This window comes from Sapajus apella, unplaced genomic scaffold, assembly GCF_009761245.1.
Source record: "Sapajus apella isolate SASKATOON/1434 unplaced genomic scaffold, GSC_monkey_1.0 scaffold6, whole genome shotgun sequence".
NCBI lineage: Eukaryota > Metazoa > Chordata > Mammalia > Primates > Cebidae > Sapajus > Sapajus apella.
Window position 1 is genome coordinate 62,971,168 of NW_022436946.1, and position 15,467 is coordinate 62,986,634.

A 15,467-nucleotide genomic window follows, 5' to 3' on the forward strand; every position below is an offset into this window, starting at 1 on the left:
CCTGTAGTCCCAGCTACTCTGGAGGCTGAAGCAGGAGAATTGCTTGAACCTGGGAGGTGGAGGTTGCAGTGAGCCAAGATCACGCCACTGCACTCCAGCCTGGCACCTGGCAACGGAGCGAGACTCTGTCTCAAAAAAAAAAAAGAAAGCCAAACATGGTGGTGTGTGGCTGTAGTCCCAGCTGCTCCTCTGGAGGCTAAGGTGGGAGGATCACCTGAACCCTGGAGTTGGAGATTGCACTGAGCCTGGATTGCACCACTGCACTCCAGCCTGGGTGACACAGTGATACTCTGTCTCTACAAAACATAAAAAATCTGTCTTTATGTACAAGAGATACATGCTGCCAAACTCATTAAGAATAAGTAATGCAACCAACTGTGTACTCTCAGAAACTTGAGAAATGTGACCAGGATCTCAGCCAGTGTTACCCTTGTACTGCAAAGCCCTGCAGTACCATCTGTGACATTTCTTTCTATTCACTCAAAAAAAGAAGAGATTAATTTTTTTTTACAAATTATACTGTTCAAATCAACACATCAAGTGGTGCATTTAGAGGTGTTGGTCGAGGTCTTAGAGGCCACGTGACTAGAGAAGGGGGCTGAAGTCTCAGAGGATACTCAGGAGAAGGTTGAGTGTTGGTTGAGAGAGCAGGTCATCCAAGTGAAGGAGTTGGCTGAAGTACTAGATAAGACCTAGGTGAAGGAGCAGGCTGAGGGCTGAAAGGTCATGAGTAGATAATTTAGGTACTAGAGGAGACTCATTTGAAGATGATAGCTAAGGGAGGCCACCAAGGTAGATAAGGTGGCTGAGGTTCCAGATGCCTTTAACTGGAGAAGTAGGCTGAGGTCCCAGAGGCCACACTGCTGGAGGAAGAAGATGAGGTCCCCCAGGATAGACACCTGGATGAGGTGAATGGGGTGCCCCAGGAAAGACAGGTAGATGAGGTGGATGGGGTCCCCCAGGACAGATAGAAGGATAAGGTGGTTGCAGTAACTCAGGACAGACAGCTGGATGAGGTGGATAAAGTCCCATAGGCGATGCAGCTGGAGGAGGTGGTGGGAGTCCTACAAAACAAACAGCTGGAAGACATGAAGGAGGTCCCAGAGGACACTCGATTGCTGGAGGTGTCTGCAGTTTCAGAAGATCACCAGCTGGATAAGATGGTGGAGGTACCGGAGAGCACTTGACTGGAGGAGGTGACTGTGGTCTCAGAGAACCTTCACTTGGAGAAGATCGTTGAGGTGGCACAGGACCCTTGAGTGAAGTAGGTGGCTGAAGTCCCAGAGGACACATGAGTAAAATAGGAGGTTGAGGTGCCAGAAAACACTCAAGTGGTGGAGTCACCTGTGGTCTCAGAAAATCATTAGCTGAAGAAGATGGTACAGGTAACAGATCTAACTTGGGTGGAGGTGTGTGTGGTCTCAGAAAACCTTCAGCTGGAGGTGGTGGTAAAGATATCAGAGAACACTCAAGTGGAGTTGCGTGAAGTCTTAGAACATCTTCAGCTGGAGACAGTGGTAGAGATACCAGAGGACGCTCAGGTTGAGGTGTGTTGGGTCCTAGAAAATCTTCAGCTGAAGACGGTGGTAAAGGTACTAGTGTACACTCAGGTGAAGGTGTCTGTGATCTCAGAAAATCATCAAGAATGTGAAGAGATACCAGAAGACACTCTATTGAAACAGGTAGTTGAGGTCTCAGGGGACACTCAAAAGGTGGAGCTACCTGTAATCTCAAAAAATTATCAGTTGGAGAAAGTGGTTGGGATCCCAGAGGACACTGGATAGAAGGTGTGTGTGGTCTCAGAAAATCATCAGCTGGAGATGATGGCATCAGTACCAGAAGACACTGGAGTAGTGGTGTCTGTGGTGTCCAAAGATTATCATTTGGAGAAGGTGGTAGAGGTGCCAGAAGACACTCAGGTAGAGTTGTATATGGGCTCAGAAAATCATTGGCTAAAGGTGGCAGAGGTAACAGAAGACATTCATGTGTAGGTGTCTGTGGTCTCAAAAACTCATCATCTGGAGAAGGTGGCAGAGATACCAGAAGACACTTGGGTGGTGTTGTGTATGAGCTCAGAAAACCATTGGCTAAGCAAGGTGGTAGAGGTGCCAGAAGACATTCATGTGTAGGTGTCTGTGGTCCCCCAAAATTATCATCTGGAGAAGGTAGCTGAGGTCCTAGTGGACACTGGAGTCAAGGAGTTGTCAGAGGTCCCAGAATACCTTTAGCTGATGGGAATGGTTGAGCTCCCAGGTGACACCCTGATGGAGGAAGTGGCCAGCAACCCATCAGTGGTCTTGAAGGGTCAGCCATGATGTAGGGCAAGTAGGACAATCCTGAGCAATGATGATGTTGTGCTGCAGCCATATTAACCTGCAGGAAGAAGGAGGAAGTGTTTTGAAATTATTAATTTGATGGACAAAACTGCCAACAACAACACAGGCTACACCTTATGTTGCTGCTGATAGTTTTTTGCACCTTTCCATCCTCCAGGTTTCAAAATAGCAGCATTAGTGTCATGAAGTCACCCTTCCACTAAGTACCACCAGCAGCTGGGGCATGAAGAAAAGTCATTGGGACAAACTGTTTTCTCCACATGCCACTGTGTCTGTCTGCAAATGTAGGCAGGCTGGGGGCCTGCCCCAGGGAAGACAGAGTCATAACACAGTAAGGAAGAAGCATGTTTCAGACACAGGAGTGTCTATGTCTATCCTCATTCCTCCCTGACCACCATCACCAGAGCATGCTCCTTATATCAGATAAACAGCGAGTAAGAGAGGCATGAAAAACCCATTGTCCACACGTGTTGCAGCTTGTTTTTGGAGAATGTTCTCCAGGCCTTTTATGTTCTGTCTCTGATTCTCAGAACTGTGCAAGTCAGTGTGACCACCCTGCTCCAAATCTAAGAAAACAGAAGCTCCCCAAGGAAGGAGAGCATGTGCCCAGGGTCACACAGCTTGCAGGAGGCAGAGTGGAAGTTGATTCCAGCTCTGCCTGCAGGACCCTCTCATTTCCCATCCGCTTCCCTTCTTAACAAAGGGTCTTCTTCACTCTGGGGGTGCCCCCTGTGAAAACAAATGGCTCTGGGGAAGTGTGGATTCCTGAAGACATGCAGGGGAACTTGGAGAGGGTTTTCTGACAGAACAATCTAACATACTGAAGTCAGTTACGCATGGTTGGAATATTTCTTTTAACTCCCAGGTAATACAAATTTTAAGTGCACTTTGACATAAATAATACTATTGTCCATAGAAAAATAAGGCGGGAATTCTGAAAAAAAAATCAAGTTTTAGAAAGTGTTTGATTTCAAGTGTACAATTCCCATCATATGTAATCATAGGACTTGACAGCTGTTGAAAGTACAGAGGCCACATGAGAACAAGCATAGCTGAGCATCATTTAAGGCCTTCATTGGGAATTGTTGCTGTGGGTAATAGGTTACATTCACTTTCACTAACTCACAGTCAAGGCATTTCCTATTACAAATATGGAAACTCTGACACTTAGAATATTAGATCAGGGGCACAACCAAAGGGGGGAAGGTGTTTTTGCACAACACAGTTACCAACAGGAATGGGACTGTGATGAACTATGGAATTGAACTTGTCAAGGAGCATTCAAAATTGCACAAAGCACATATTAATGTTGGATTAATGAGTTTTCACTTTCATCACTTCTGGGAATACAGCAGATATTTCAACTGTTAATCACCTACTTTATAGAAGAAAACAAAATCACAGCAAAATAAAAGAAAACCCCATATATTTCAGAAGTAGACCCCACAACATCTTGAGTAAAAGATATCAGTCAGAGTACACTGGGCCATGAGACCTACAGCAGTGGAGGTCAATCCACTCAAGATGACTAGCTGGGAATGGAGCAGCCAGAAAGCTTGTGGGGAAGACTTTGCTTCTGAAAAAGTCGAGACAGAAAAGGTATCACAGTACCCACAGAGCAGATGCCAGGCCAGGAGAAGGCGATGGAGGAAAAGACTACGGTGTCCTGATACAGGCAGAGTGAAAATTACTCCAGCATTTACCTCTGTCTTCTCTGTGTTTTCAGTTGGGACACAGCTGCTATTCCTCACGGGAACTGAATGAGGCCCTGAATCTGCTAAGGGCCAGAGAAGGGAATGGGGCTAAATCTGGCTTGCAAGTTCTGTGGAGAATAAGAAACCCTCCACACCCTCTGCTGCCATCTCACTCTCTTTTCCACATTCAGGTCCCTTACCAGAGTGACAGCGTTTATTGACCAGGTGTCTCAGAGGAGGCTGGAGCCCTCTGGGCCTCTGCCTTGAGGGAGACAGAGCAGAGCCCTGGTCCAGGGATTTTCTTAACTCTCAACAGGCTGCGGACAGGTAGGGCGCTAACCAGTTGGAAAGGAGCTTTAAATCAGGGGTTCCCAGTACATATCAAGAGAAATCACCCATCATGGGAGCACAGACTCAAAATTAAAATTGAAACAGCCATAGATGGGAAGAACATTTATAGGCCCAGGACAGGAGCAGCACTATTCCTTTTCTTCAAGCTATAAGGGCATTTAAAATTCTGTGGATTCACAGTGAATCTAACCTCCATATATCACCAGGCATTGTCAATATTTATGAATAGAAATGAACATAATGATACCAACCGTCATGAGAAAAGCTAAGAGCTACAGAAATTAAATGGAGGCCAGGTCTGGTGGTTCACACTTTTAATCCCAGCACTTTGGAAGTCTGAGGCAGGAAGATCACCTGAGGTCAAGAGTTAAAGACAAGCCTGGCCAGCATGGTGAAATTCTGTCTCTACTAAAAATACAAAAAGAAAAAATTTGCCAAGCATGGTGGCAGGCGCATGTACTCCCAGCTACTTGGGAGGCTGAGACAGGAGAATTGCTTGAACTCAGGAAGCGGAGGTTGCAGTGAGCAAAAATCATGCCACTGCACTTCAGCCTGGGTGACAGAGCAAGGTTTTCAAAAAGAAAAAAAAAAAAGAAATAAAAGAAAGAAATCAATTGGAAAGTTTTAGGGTTGCACTTCAAAGGTTAAAGGAGTAACATTACATAGAAATTTAGCTTACTAAAGGAGTTACATAGTTCACAATAAACAATTTAAACCAGCAAAAAGAATAAAGGAAGTTCCAAAGAGTGCAAATAAATGCTTCTTTTCTTTTTTTTTTTTTTTTTTTTTTTATGAGGGGGTTTTTCCCTCATGTTGCCCAGGCTGGAGTGCAATGGCGTGATCTCGGCTCACTGCAACCTCCGCCTCCTGGGTTCAGGCAATTCTCCTGCCTCAGCCTCCTGAGTAGCTGGGATTACAGGCACGCACCACCATGCCCAGCTAATTTTTTGTATTTTTAGTAGAGACGGGGTTTCACCATGTTGACCAGGATGGTCTCGATCTCTTGACCTCGTGATCCACCCGCCTCGGCCTCCCAAAGTGCTGGGATTACAGGCTTGAGCCACCGCGCCCGGCCTTAATGCTTCTTTTCTTAAAGCAGATCTCATGGTACTGCTTTATTGATCCATGAAGACATTGCCCAAAAATCTCTGCTCTCATCAGCACTTACAGCTCCCATTCTAAAATGCTATGTTTGTTACTTTTCTCAAATGAAAGAAAAATAAAGCCTTCACACTGACTCAAGGTGGGAAGGGGAGCTGGCCCATTTGCCTTGCAGGCTCATCTTAGCTGTTAAAAGTAACCAAGACTTGAGGGTGGGGCAATGTCCACAGTCAGTGGAGGGGCCTGAGCTCCACCATTCACAGGGAATCAGCCAAGAGGCCTTCAGCTAGGGCACCTGAGAAAAATGGGGTCCTGCCACCCAAAGGAACAACTGTTCTCTTCATAAGTGCTTGGAACTGTTTCCAGGAAACATGACAATTACCCAACCCGAGGCTTCACCACCAAAAGGAGAAGCAGGGTGTGTGGATTGTGCAGCAGAAATTAAGCAGCTGCCTTGATAGGAGCTTCTACCTCTCCGGAAAGTGTTCTTTATGCCCAAGTGTTTCTTGGCCAGCTCCTCACTCATATGTCTCTCCGGCATTCTTCTTTTTCCTCATTTCCCATCTAGAAGACAGAGAAAGAAAGAATTGACTTGAAGAAGAATTAAAACACCACGTTCTTTACTAGGCACTCAAAGCTTCAACTTAAAAAAAAAAAAAATCCTTTAAAATGACCATCACAACTGGGTGAGGTGGCTCATGCCTGCAATCCCAGCATTTTGGGAGGCTGAGGTGGGTGGATCATCTGATTTCAGGAGTTTGGGAGCGGCCTGACCAATATGGAGAAACTATCTCTACTAAAAATACAAAATTAGTCAGGCATAGTGGCACATGATTTTAGTTCCATCTACTCAGGAGCCTGAGGCAAAGAATTGCTTTAACCCAGCAGGTGGAGGTTGTGGTGAGCTGAGATTGCACGACTGCACTCCTTCTGAGTGACAGAGCCAGACTCTGGCTCAAAAACAAAAAAAAATCCATCACAATGACCTATCTGTGCTGCTTGTAGGCAGACTTCCTCTCTGCCATCTCCCTATCCAAGGCTTGAGCACAGAGCTGTAGTGAGAAAAATACATCCATGTCCTGACCTCACTGACTGTGCCCAAAAGCAAGGAAAACAAACAAACAAAACTTACTCAGTTGTCAAGAGCCTTTCTTGCAGAAGGGGCCATCTGAAAAAGCCACTATGCCCAGCCTGAAAGAACATCTTTTAAATTATTTGTAGAATTTGATTCTTCTGATTTGAACTCCCAGGTAATGCAAATTACCTGGAAGTTAAATTCAGAATTAGTACATTAAAAAACATCCCATCCCCAGGCATGGTGGCTCATGCTTGTAACCCCAGCACTTTGAGAGGCTGAGGCAGGTGGATCACTTGAGATTGGGAGTTTGATACCAGCCTGGCAAACATGGTGAAACCCCATCTCTACTAAAAATACAAAAATTGGCTGGGTGTGGTGGCAACCACCTGTTGTTTTAGCTGCTGAGGGTGGGGGTTGAGGCAGGAGAATCACTTAATCCCAGAAGGTAGAGGTTGCAGTGAGCCAAGATCACACCATTATACTCCTGTCTGGGTGACAGAGCAAGACTCTGTCAAAAAAAAAAAAAAAACTTCCCGCAATTTATATTAACAATTCTCTTTTCAAGACTAAGTGGAGTAGGGACTGTTAAATGCAGCAGGGCATGGTGGCTCACACCTGTAATCCCAGCATATTGGGACATGCAACTTGGAAGGTGGTGGATCACCTGAGTTCAGAGTTCAAGACCAGCCTGACAAAAATGGTGAAATCCCGTCTCTACCAAAAATACAAAAATTAGCCAGGCATGGTAGTGCACACCTGTAATTCCAGCTACTTAGGAGGCTGGGGCAGGAGACTCAATGACACCTGGAAGGCAGAGGTTGCAGTGAGCTGAGATTGTGCCACTGAACTCCAGCCTGGGCCAGAGACTGAGACTCGATTTAAAAAAAAAAGAGAGAGAGAGAGAGAGAGAGAGACTGTTAAATGTGCCTAGGTTTCTTCATAACTCATTTATTTTTTGTTTTCTACATATCTTGAAAGGCAGTCCTGAATGGAGGGTAATTATGTAGGTTGTAAAAATAAAACATACTTCCTCTTCCCTTGAATATAAAACAGCATTGTGGGATTAGTGCTTTTTTCTTGGATCGTTGTTCAGAAGGAGGGTCAGCCCCCAGCCACATTTTTACTATCATGAATGGCAAGAGAAAATGTACAGCTCAATTTACGCAATGGACAAAAAGGCTCAAACGATGGCACAACTTAGCAGCCAACTTTGGACATGCTGATCCCTCTCCACTTGCAACTGGGAACATGCACTTTGAATGATGTCATTCAAGATTACCCTGCCCAGACACTCTTCATTGATTCTCTGAAGGGCAATTCCAACAGATTCTCTGGGGCTTTCTCTGCATCATGAGTGGCAGTGCAGCTCTGCTCTTCACTTTCCTGCAGTTTGTCACCTCTTCTCTATGATCTCAGAGGAAGTTTGTCTTAGGCCAAATGTTTGTTTCTTGGGCTCTTTCATTTCCCCCTAAAAATCACTTACTACCCTTCTAAGTTGCCTCCATCTCCATCTATCTCCCTCTCTCCTAAAAAGAGAGTGCTCCTTAAGCACCAACCATCTGAACCTTCTTGCAGTCTCATTTTTTGGCTGGCTCCCACGTTTATGCCTGTTCTACGTTTTTCTTCTGTTAAGCTATCTGTTGTTAGTTCATTTCTGCATTGAACTTTCAGAGGGGAGAGTAAAAGCTTTCCTTCCAGCCATAAAATAGAATTATGAAGCAGAAAAGCTTAGAAAGAATTTTCTATTTAAGTGACAAAACTTCATACTCCATTTCTGATAAAGAGCACAAAGGTTAAAAAAAAAAAGAAAGAAAGAAAGAAAATGGCCAAGCGCAGTGGATCATATCTGTAATCCCAGCAGTTTGGAAGGCCAAGGAAGGCGGATCACAAGGTAAAGAGAGTGAGACCATCCTGGCCAACATGGTGAAACCCCATCTCTATTAAAAAATACAAAAATTAGCTGGGCATGGTGGCACACACCTGTAGTTCCAGCTACTCTGGAGACTGAGGCAGGAGAATTGCTTGAACTGGGGAGGTGGAGGTTGCAGTGAGCCGAGATCGCACCACTACACTCCAGCCTGATGACAGAGCAAGACTCCACCTCCAAAAAAAAAAAAAAAAAAAAAAAAAAAACACTTATTTTTTACCCAAAACTCTGTTGACATTCTATTAGACATTCTACTAAACAAACACCAACCTATTTAATTTTCATAATGTAAATGGCAGATATTTTCATAATTCTTATGCTAATAAATCATTTCCCTGACGTTTTTGGTAAAACCCAGTATTCATAATAAAGTCCACAATCATGAATTGTTTTATTCTTCTTATTTGTGATTACATGTATACCTGTACAGGAAGTTAGTATACTCTCACACAAGCTAATTTTTTGGAAGAAAAGTTCAACTGTAGAAACTCCTGGAAACACATAGTGATAAGCATTCTCAGAACTCCAAGAAGGTTATGCCCAGGATACAAATAATCAGGTGGAAAATTATCCCTGATCACCTGGAATAATAATAATTGAAATAATGATAAGGTCAATGAAATTTACAATATTTCAGTAAAAAATAGTAATCTTTAGAAACTATCAACCTTCTCCAAGTGCTAACCACATCCCTCAGATACCATCAGGGGATTTCACTGCTTCAAAAAAGATTGGAAGTTACCAGTTTTACATTTTTTGCATATCTGGTAGTGTTTTTAGGCATTCCAAATGTAGAGTGGCTTTTTTTTTTTTAATTGACGTAAAGCAGGCATATCCAATTTTTTGGCTTCCCTGGGCAATATTGAAAGAAGGAAACTTGTCTTAGGCCACACATAAAATACATTAACACTAACAATAGCTGATGATCTAAAAAAAAATTACGAAAAGGCCAGGTGTGGTGGCTCATGCCTGTAATCCCAGCACTTTGGGAGGCTGAGGCTAGCGGATCACCTGAGGTCAGGAGAGCCAGACCAGCCTGGCCAACATAGTGAAACCTCATCTCTACCAAAAATACAAAAATTAGTCAGGTGCAGCGGCAGGCACCTGGAATCCCAGCTACTCAGGAGGCTGAGGCAGAAGAATCACTTGAACCAGGGAGGTGGAGGTTGCAGTGAGCCAAGTTCTCTTCATTGCACTCCAGCCTGGGAGACAAGAGGGAGAGTTTGTCTCAAAAAAAAAAATCACAAAAGAATTCTTTTTTCTCCTTTTTTTTTTTTTTTTTTTTGAGACAGTGTCCCGCTTAGTCACCCAGTCTAGAGTATAATGTCTAAATCACTGCAACCTCCGCCACCTGGGTTCAAGCCATTCTTCTGCCTCAGCCTCCTGAGTAGATGGTATTACAGGTGCCTGCCACCATGCCTGTTTAATTTTTATATTTTCAGTAGAGACAGCATTTCACCATGTTGGTCAGGCTGGTCTGGAACTCCTGACCTCAATTCATCTGCCGGCCTCAGCCTCCTAATTACAAGTGTGAGCCACCACACCTGGCCTGTCATTTCTTTATATTTGAATAACATAAGGATTTTAAGACCCTTTCTCCTTTGGGTCAATCAATAATCTGCACCATACACATTTCACAAAACAAAGGACAATACAGTCCTCATTCACATCCTGGTCATGTCACTCCTAGTGACTCCCATATTGCAAACCTCCCTGCAGGTGTAGCCCTTTCCTCTCCATCTGATGGGCTTCTCAGCTCCCATCACACTGACTGGACACAGACTCCCTGGAGGCAGCCCCCAAGAGCAGAAGACACGGATGACTCAGAGTTTCTAAAAAGTCATCAAACCAGATGACACAAAACTCAAATGACATTTCACTTTGTGAAATACTTTATATTATTAATTATAACCGTATTTAATCACACAAGGCTTTGTACATGACAGGTGCTCCATAAACACTTGTGGAATCAATGCATATGGGCTCCACAGCTACACTGTTTAGATTAGATCCTATTCTGCCTCCACCACTTATGAGCTGAGTGATCTGAGCAAGGTAATTCACCTCTTTATGTCTCCGTTTCCTTGGCTATAAAATACAGATAATAAGAATCCCTAGCTCCTTAGGTTGTTGTCAGGGGTGAATGATTTGGCACATAGTAGGGGCTTTTTAAACATTAGCTGTGATCTCCTTCCAAATCGTTCTTTTCAGAGCCACAGATGAGGCCATAGTGCCACCTGGTGACTGTAGAGTGTACGTACACATGATCGCCAATATGTTGTCTCTCCAGCACAGGTCCCAGACTGGCTAGTTACCGCCTGGAGGTATCTGCTGCATCTGTCTTCTCAGGGCTCAGGTAAAGACTTTTGTATTTTCCTCTTCGAATTCCTGCAGATGGGGTTGAGGTTGCCCGACACAGTTGGACGATCCACGGAGTAGTGACCGCCTATGCCACCCCTGTGAGGTAGCTGGAGAATATTCCTTCCTTCTCAAGTTCTGGGCAGATGCCAGGGCTGGGGTGACCCATGACCTCAAGTTTCTTGCTTTGGAGGGTCACATTTGCTGTTGGCAAGGAAGGCATTTTGCATCCCATTTCCCATATGTCAGCGTGTTCTAAAAAAAAATAAACCTCAATTTCCTAAATATGCAAGAGAAATGGGTATTGTAGGACAATGTGGCTTTTTAAACCGTTGTTATTTAAGGCCAGGGATCATGGCTCACGCCTGTAATCCCAGCACTTTGGGAGGGTTAAGTGGGTGGATCACCTGAGGTTGGGAGTTCGAGACCAGCCTGACCAACAAGGATAAACCCCATGTCTACTAAAAATACAAAATTAGCCAGATGTGGTGGAGCATCCCTGTAATCCCAGCTACTTGGGAGGCTGAGGCAGGAGAATCACTTAAACCTGGAAGGCGGGGCTGTGGTGAGCTACGATTGCACCATTGAACTTCAACCTGGGAAACAAGAGCAAAACTCTGTCTCTCTGTCTCTCTCTATATATATATTTAAATTATATAATATAATATATACTATATATATATTTAAATAACTATATATTATATATATTATATATTTTAACTATATATAATATAATATGTATATTTATATATAATATATTATATATTACATATATATTTTTAACTATATATAGTATATATTATATTATATATTACATATATTACATATTATATAATATATTATATATAATATGTAATATATATTATTTAACATGTAATATATAATATAATATATATGTATATTATATATGTATATTATATATATTATATATTATATAATATACATTATATACTATAATATGTACTATATATAGTTAAAATAGATTATATAGTTAAAAATATATAGTTTAAAATTATATATTATATATTATATACTTAACTATATAATATATAATATATAATGTATATATTATATATTATATAATATATAATGTATATAATATATAATATTTAATATATTATATAATATAACATATACTATATATATAGTTAAAAACATATATAATATATAATATATAGTAAGTTAAAAATCTTTCCCACCCCCTTTCTGAACTCCAAGAATGCCAAATACTTGTTCAAGAAATATTATTAAATGCCTACTATGGGCCACGTGCAGTGGCTCACATTTGTAATCCCAACACTTTGGGAGGCCAAGGCAGGTGAATCACTTGAGGCAAGAGTTTAAGACCAGTCTGGCCAACATGGTGAAACCCCATCACTACTAAAAGTACAAATATTGGCTGGGCGTGGTAGTGCATGCCTGTAATCCCAGCTGCTAGGGAGGCTGAGGCAGGAGCCACTGTACTCCAGCCTGGGTGACAGAGCAAGACTCCATCTGAAACTTAATTAATTAGGAGAGAGATACAAGATGGCTGATCACTAGCAGCTCGGGATTGCAGCTCCCACTGAAAGAGCAGAGAACGAGAGGACGCCACACTTTCAGATCAATTTTTGTTGCTCACACATCAGGAGATTCCCAGTGGAGGAGCCCCACGTGTCGCCAGTGTGACTCTTGAGGCCGGCGAGGCGGTTTTGCCGCTGCCTTGGTGTGGCGGTTCTTGGTGCAGAGTCAGAAAAGTACCATCAATCTTAAAGCCGCTGTTTTGGCCAGAGCAGTGGGTTGCTCAGATTCCAGCGCTGGGAATCAACAAGTTGGACGTCCATTCAGAAACCCAACTATAAAGACGGTAATTATAAAGACCACAGATGGATAAATTTATAATAAAGGGAAGAAACCAGCCTAAAAAGGCTGAGAATACCCAAAATCAGAATGCCTCTCCCTCTACAGGGGATCACAGTTCCTCATCAGAAACAGAACAAGGCCTGATGGAGAAAGACTGTGTTCCAATAGCAGAAGCTGACTTTAAAAAGTGGATGATAAGAAACTTCTGGGAATTAAAAGAACTTGTTCTAACCCAATGCAAAGAAACCAAGAACTTTGAAAAAAGGTTTGACGAAATGTTAACAATAACACACAATTTAGAGAGGAATATAAGCGAATTAATGGAGCTAAAAAATACAACACGAGAACTTCGCGAACTATGCACAGGTTTTAACAGCCGAATTGATCAAGCAGAAGAAAAGATATCAGAGGTCGAAGACCAACTTCATGAAATAAAACAAAATGACAAGATTAGAGAAAAAAGGATAAAAAAGAACGAGCAAAATCTCCAAGAAATATGGGACTATGTGAAAAGACCTAATCTACATTTGATAGGTGTACCTGAATGTGACGAAGAGAATCAATCCAAGCTGGAAAATACGCTTCAGGATATTATTCAGGAAAACTTTCCTAACCTAGCAAGGCAGGACAATATTCAACTCCAGGAAATACAGAGACCACCACAAAAATATTCCTCAAGAAGACCAACCTCAAGGCACATAATCGCCAGATTCACCAGGGTTGAAATGAAAGAGAAAATACTGAGGGCAGCCAGAGAGAAAGGTCAGGTTACCCATAAAGGGAAGCCCATCAGACTCACAGCAGATCTCTCAGTAGAAACCCTACACGCCAGAGGAGAGTGGGGGCCAATATTCAACATCCTTAAAGAAAAAAACTTTCAACCCAGAATTTTACATCCAGCCAAACTAAGCTTCATAAGCGAAGGAAAAATAAAATCTTTTGTGAACAAGCAAGCACTCAGAGATTTCATCACCACCAGGCCTGCTTTACAAGAACTTCTGAAAGAACCACTACAAATAGAAAGGAACAACCAGTATCAGCCTTTCTAAAAAATACCAAAAAATAAAGAACATCAACATAATTAAGAAATTGCATCAATTAATGGGCAAAACAGCCAGCTAACATTAAATGACAGTATCAAACACACATAATATTGTTATTAATTCTAAATTTAAATCGACTAAATCCCTCAATCCAAAGACACAGACAGGCAAAAAAAGCCAAGACCCATTGGTATGCTACACATCCAGATCTATCTCACATGCAAGGATACATAAAGACTCAAAACAAAGGGATGGTGAAAAATTTACCAACCAAATGGAGAGCTAAATTAAATAAATAGAAAGCAGGAGTTGCAATTTTTGCTGATAAAATAGATTTTAAAGCAACAAAGATCAAAAGAAGCAAAGAAGGATATTACATAAAGATAAAAGGATCAATGTAACAAGAAGAGCTAAAGATCCTAAACATATATGCACCCAATACAGAAATACCCAGATATATAAGACTTACAAAGAGACTTGGGTCCCCACACAATAATAGCGGGAGACTTCAACATCAATATTAGATAGATCAATGAGACAGAATGTTAACATCGATATCCAGGATTTGAACTCAGATCTGGAACAAGTAGACTTAATTAACATTCATAGAACTCTCCACTTTAATACAAAAAATATACACTTTTATCAGTACTACATCACACGTATTTACAGGTTTAAATGAAATATTGGTTGGCTGCTTGTTAATTATTTTCTTCCCTCATTTTTTTTTTTATGTCTCTATTATTAAACACAATTACGGGCATACCCAGTTTTAGACTGCATTCTAGCCCGGGCAATAAAGCAACACCCCTGTTCTCTCTCCCTCTTTCTCTTCCTCTTTCTTCCTTTCCTTTATTCTTTTTCTTTTTTTTTTTTTTTTTTTTTATTCTTTTTCTTTCTTTCTCTCGTTCTTCAAAAAAAAAAAAAGAAAAGAAAGAAACTTAATTAATTAATTTAAATAAATAAATAAATGCCTACTATATTCCAGCCACAATTCACGGTCTTGGGCTATAGCAGACAACAAACTGACAGTAAGCTCCTCTCTCCTGTAACTTACATTCTTATATGATAATGATAAGGGTTAACATTAATTAAGCTGATGCTACATGTTAGTTATGGTGCAAAGTCATTCCCACACATTATTACACTTAAACTGCTAGAAAGCTTACAAAGGACATAGGTATTTTTCCCTGAAAAACTGAATCTTAGACAGGCACGATGGCTCATGCTTGTAATCCCAGCAGTTTGGGGGGTCAAGGCAGGTGTATCACCTGAGGTCAGGAGTTGGAGACCAGCCTGGCCAACATGGTAGATACTAAAATTACAAAAATTAGGCCTGGTGCGGTGGCTTATGCCTGTAATCCCAGCTCTTTTGGAGGCCGAGGTGGGTGGATCACAGGGTCAAGAGATTGAGACCATCTGGCCAACATGGTGAAACCCCGTATCTACTAAAAGTACAAAAAATTAGTCGGGCGTGGTGGTGCATGCCTGTAGTCCCAGCTACTGTGGAGGCTGAGGCAGGAGAATTGCTTGAAACCGGAAAATGGGAGTTGCAGTGAGCCGGGATTGTGTCACTGCACCTCAGCCTGGCAAAAGAGCGAGACTCTGTCTCAAAAAAAAAAAAAAAAAATTACAAAAATTAGTTGGGTGTAGTAATGGGAGCCTGTAATCTCAGGACTCCAGTGGTTGAGGGAGGAGGGTAACTTGAACCCAGGAGGAGGAGGTTGCAGTGAGCCA

At 42.1% G+C, this 15,467-nt stretch overlaps 1 protein-coding gene across 1 annotated transcript; it reads right to left on the reverse strand.

Annotated features, from left to right (window-relative positions):
• Positions 1 to 746: 746 nt before the first annotated feature.
• LOC116549115 (nuclear pore complex-interacting protein family member B3-like) lies at positions 747 to 3,037 on the reverse strand. The gene is made up of 3 exons (XM_032274473.1): positions 2,311 to 3,037; positions 1,528 to 2,187; positions 747 to 1,064 (listed from the first exon to the last, which is right to left on the reverse strand). Exons 1-3 carry the CDS (start codon positions 2,365 to 2,367, stop codon positions 747 to 749), a joined length of 1,035 nt encoding a protein of 344 aa, XP_032130364.1. The 5' UTR covers positions 2,368 to 3,037.
• Positions 3,038 to 15,467: the final 12,430 nt, after the last annotated feature.

What these genes read in the sequence shown, in the direction of transcription:
- LOC116549115 (XM_032274473.1), bottom strand. Translation starts at nt 2,367, where the DNA reads ATGGCTGCAGCACAACATCATCATTGCTCAGGATTGTCCTACTTGCCC. An exon ending in CCTACTTGCCCTACATCATG is followed by an intron (nt 2,188 to 2,310) that starts GCTGACCCTTCA and finishes CCTTGACTCCAG; the next exon opens with TGTCCACTAGGACCTCAGCT. An exon ending in CTCAACCTGAGCGTCCTCTG is followed by an intron (nt 1,065 to 1,527) that starts GTATCTCTACCA and finishes TTTGTTTTGTAG; the next exon opens with GACTCCCACCACCTCCTCCA.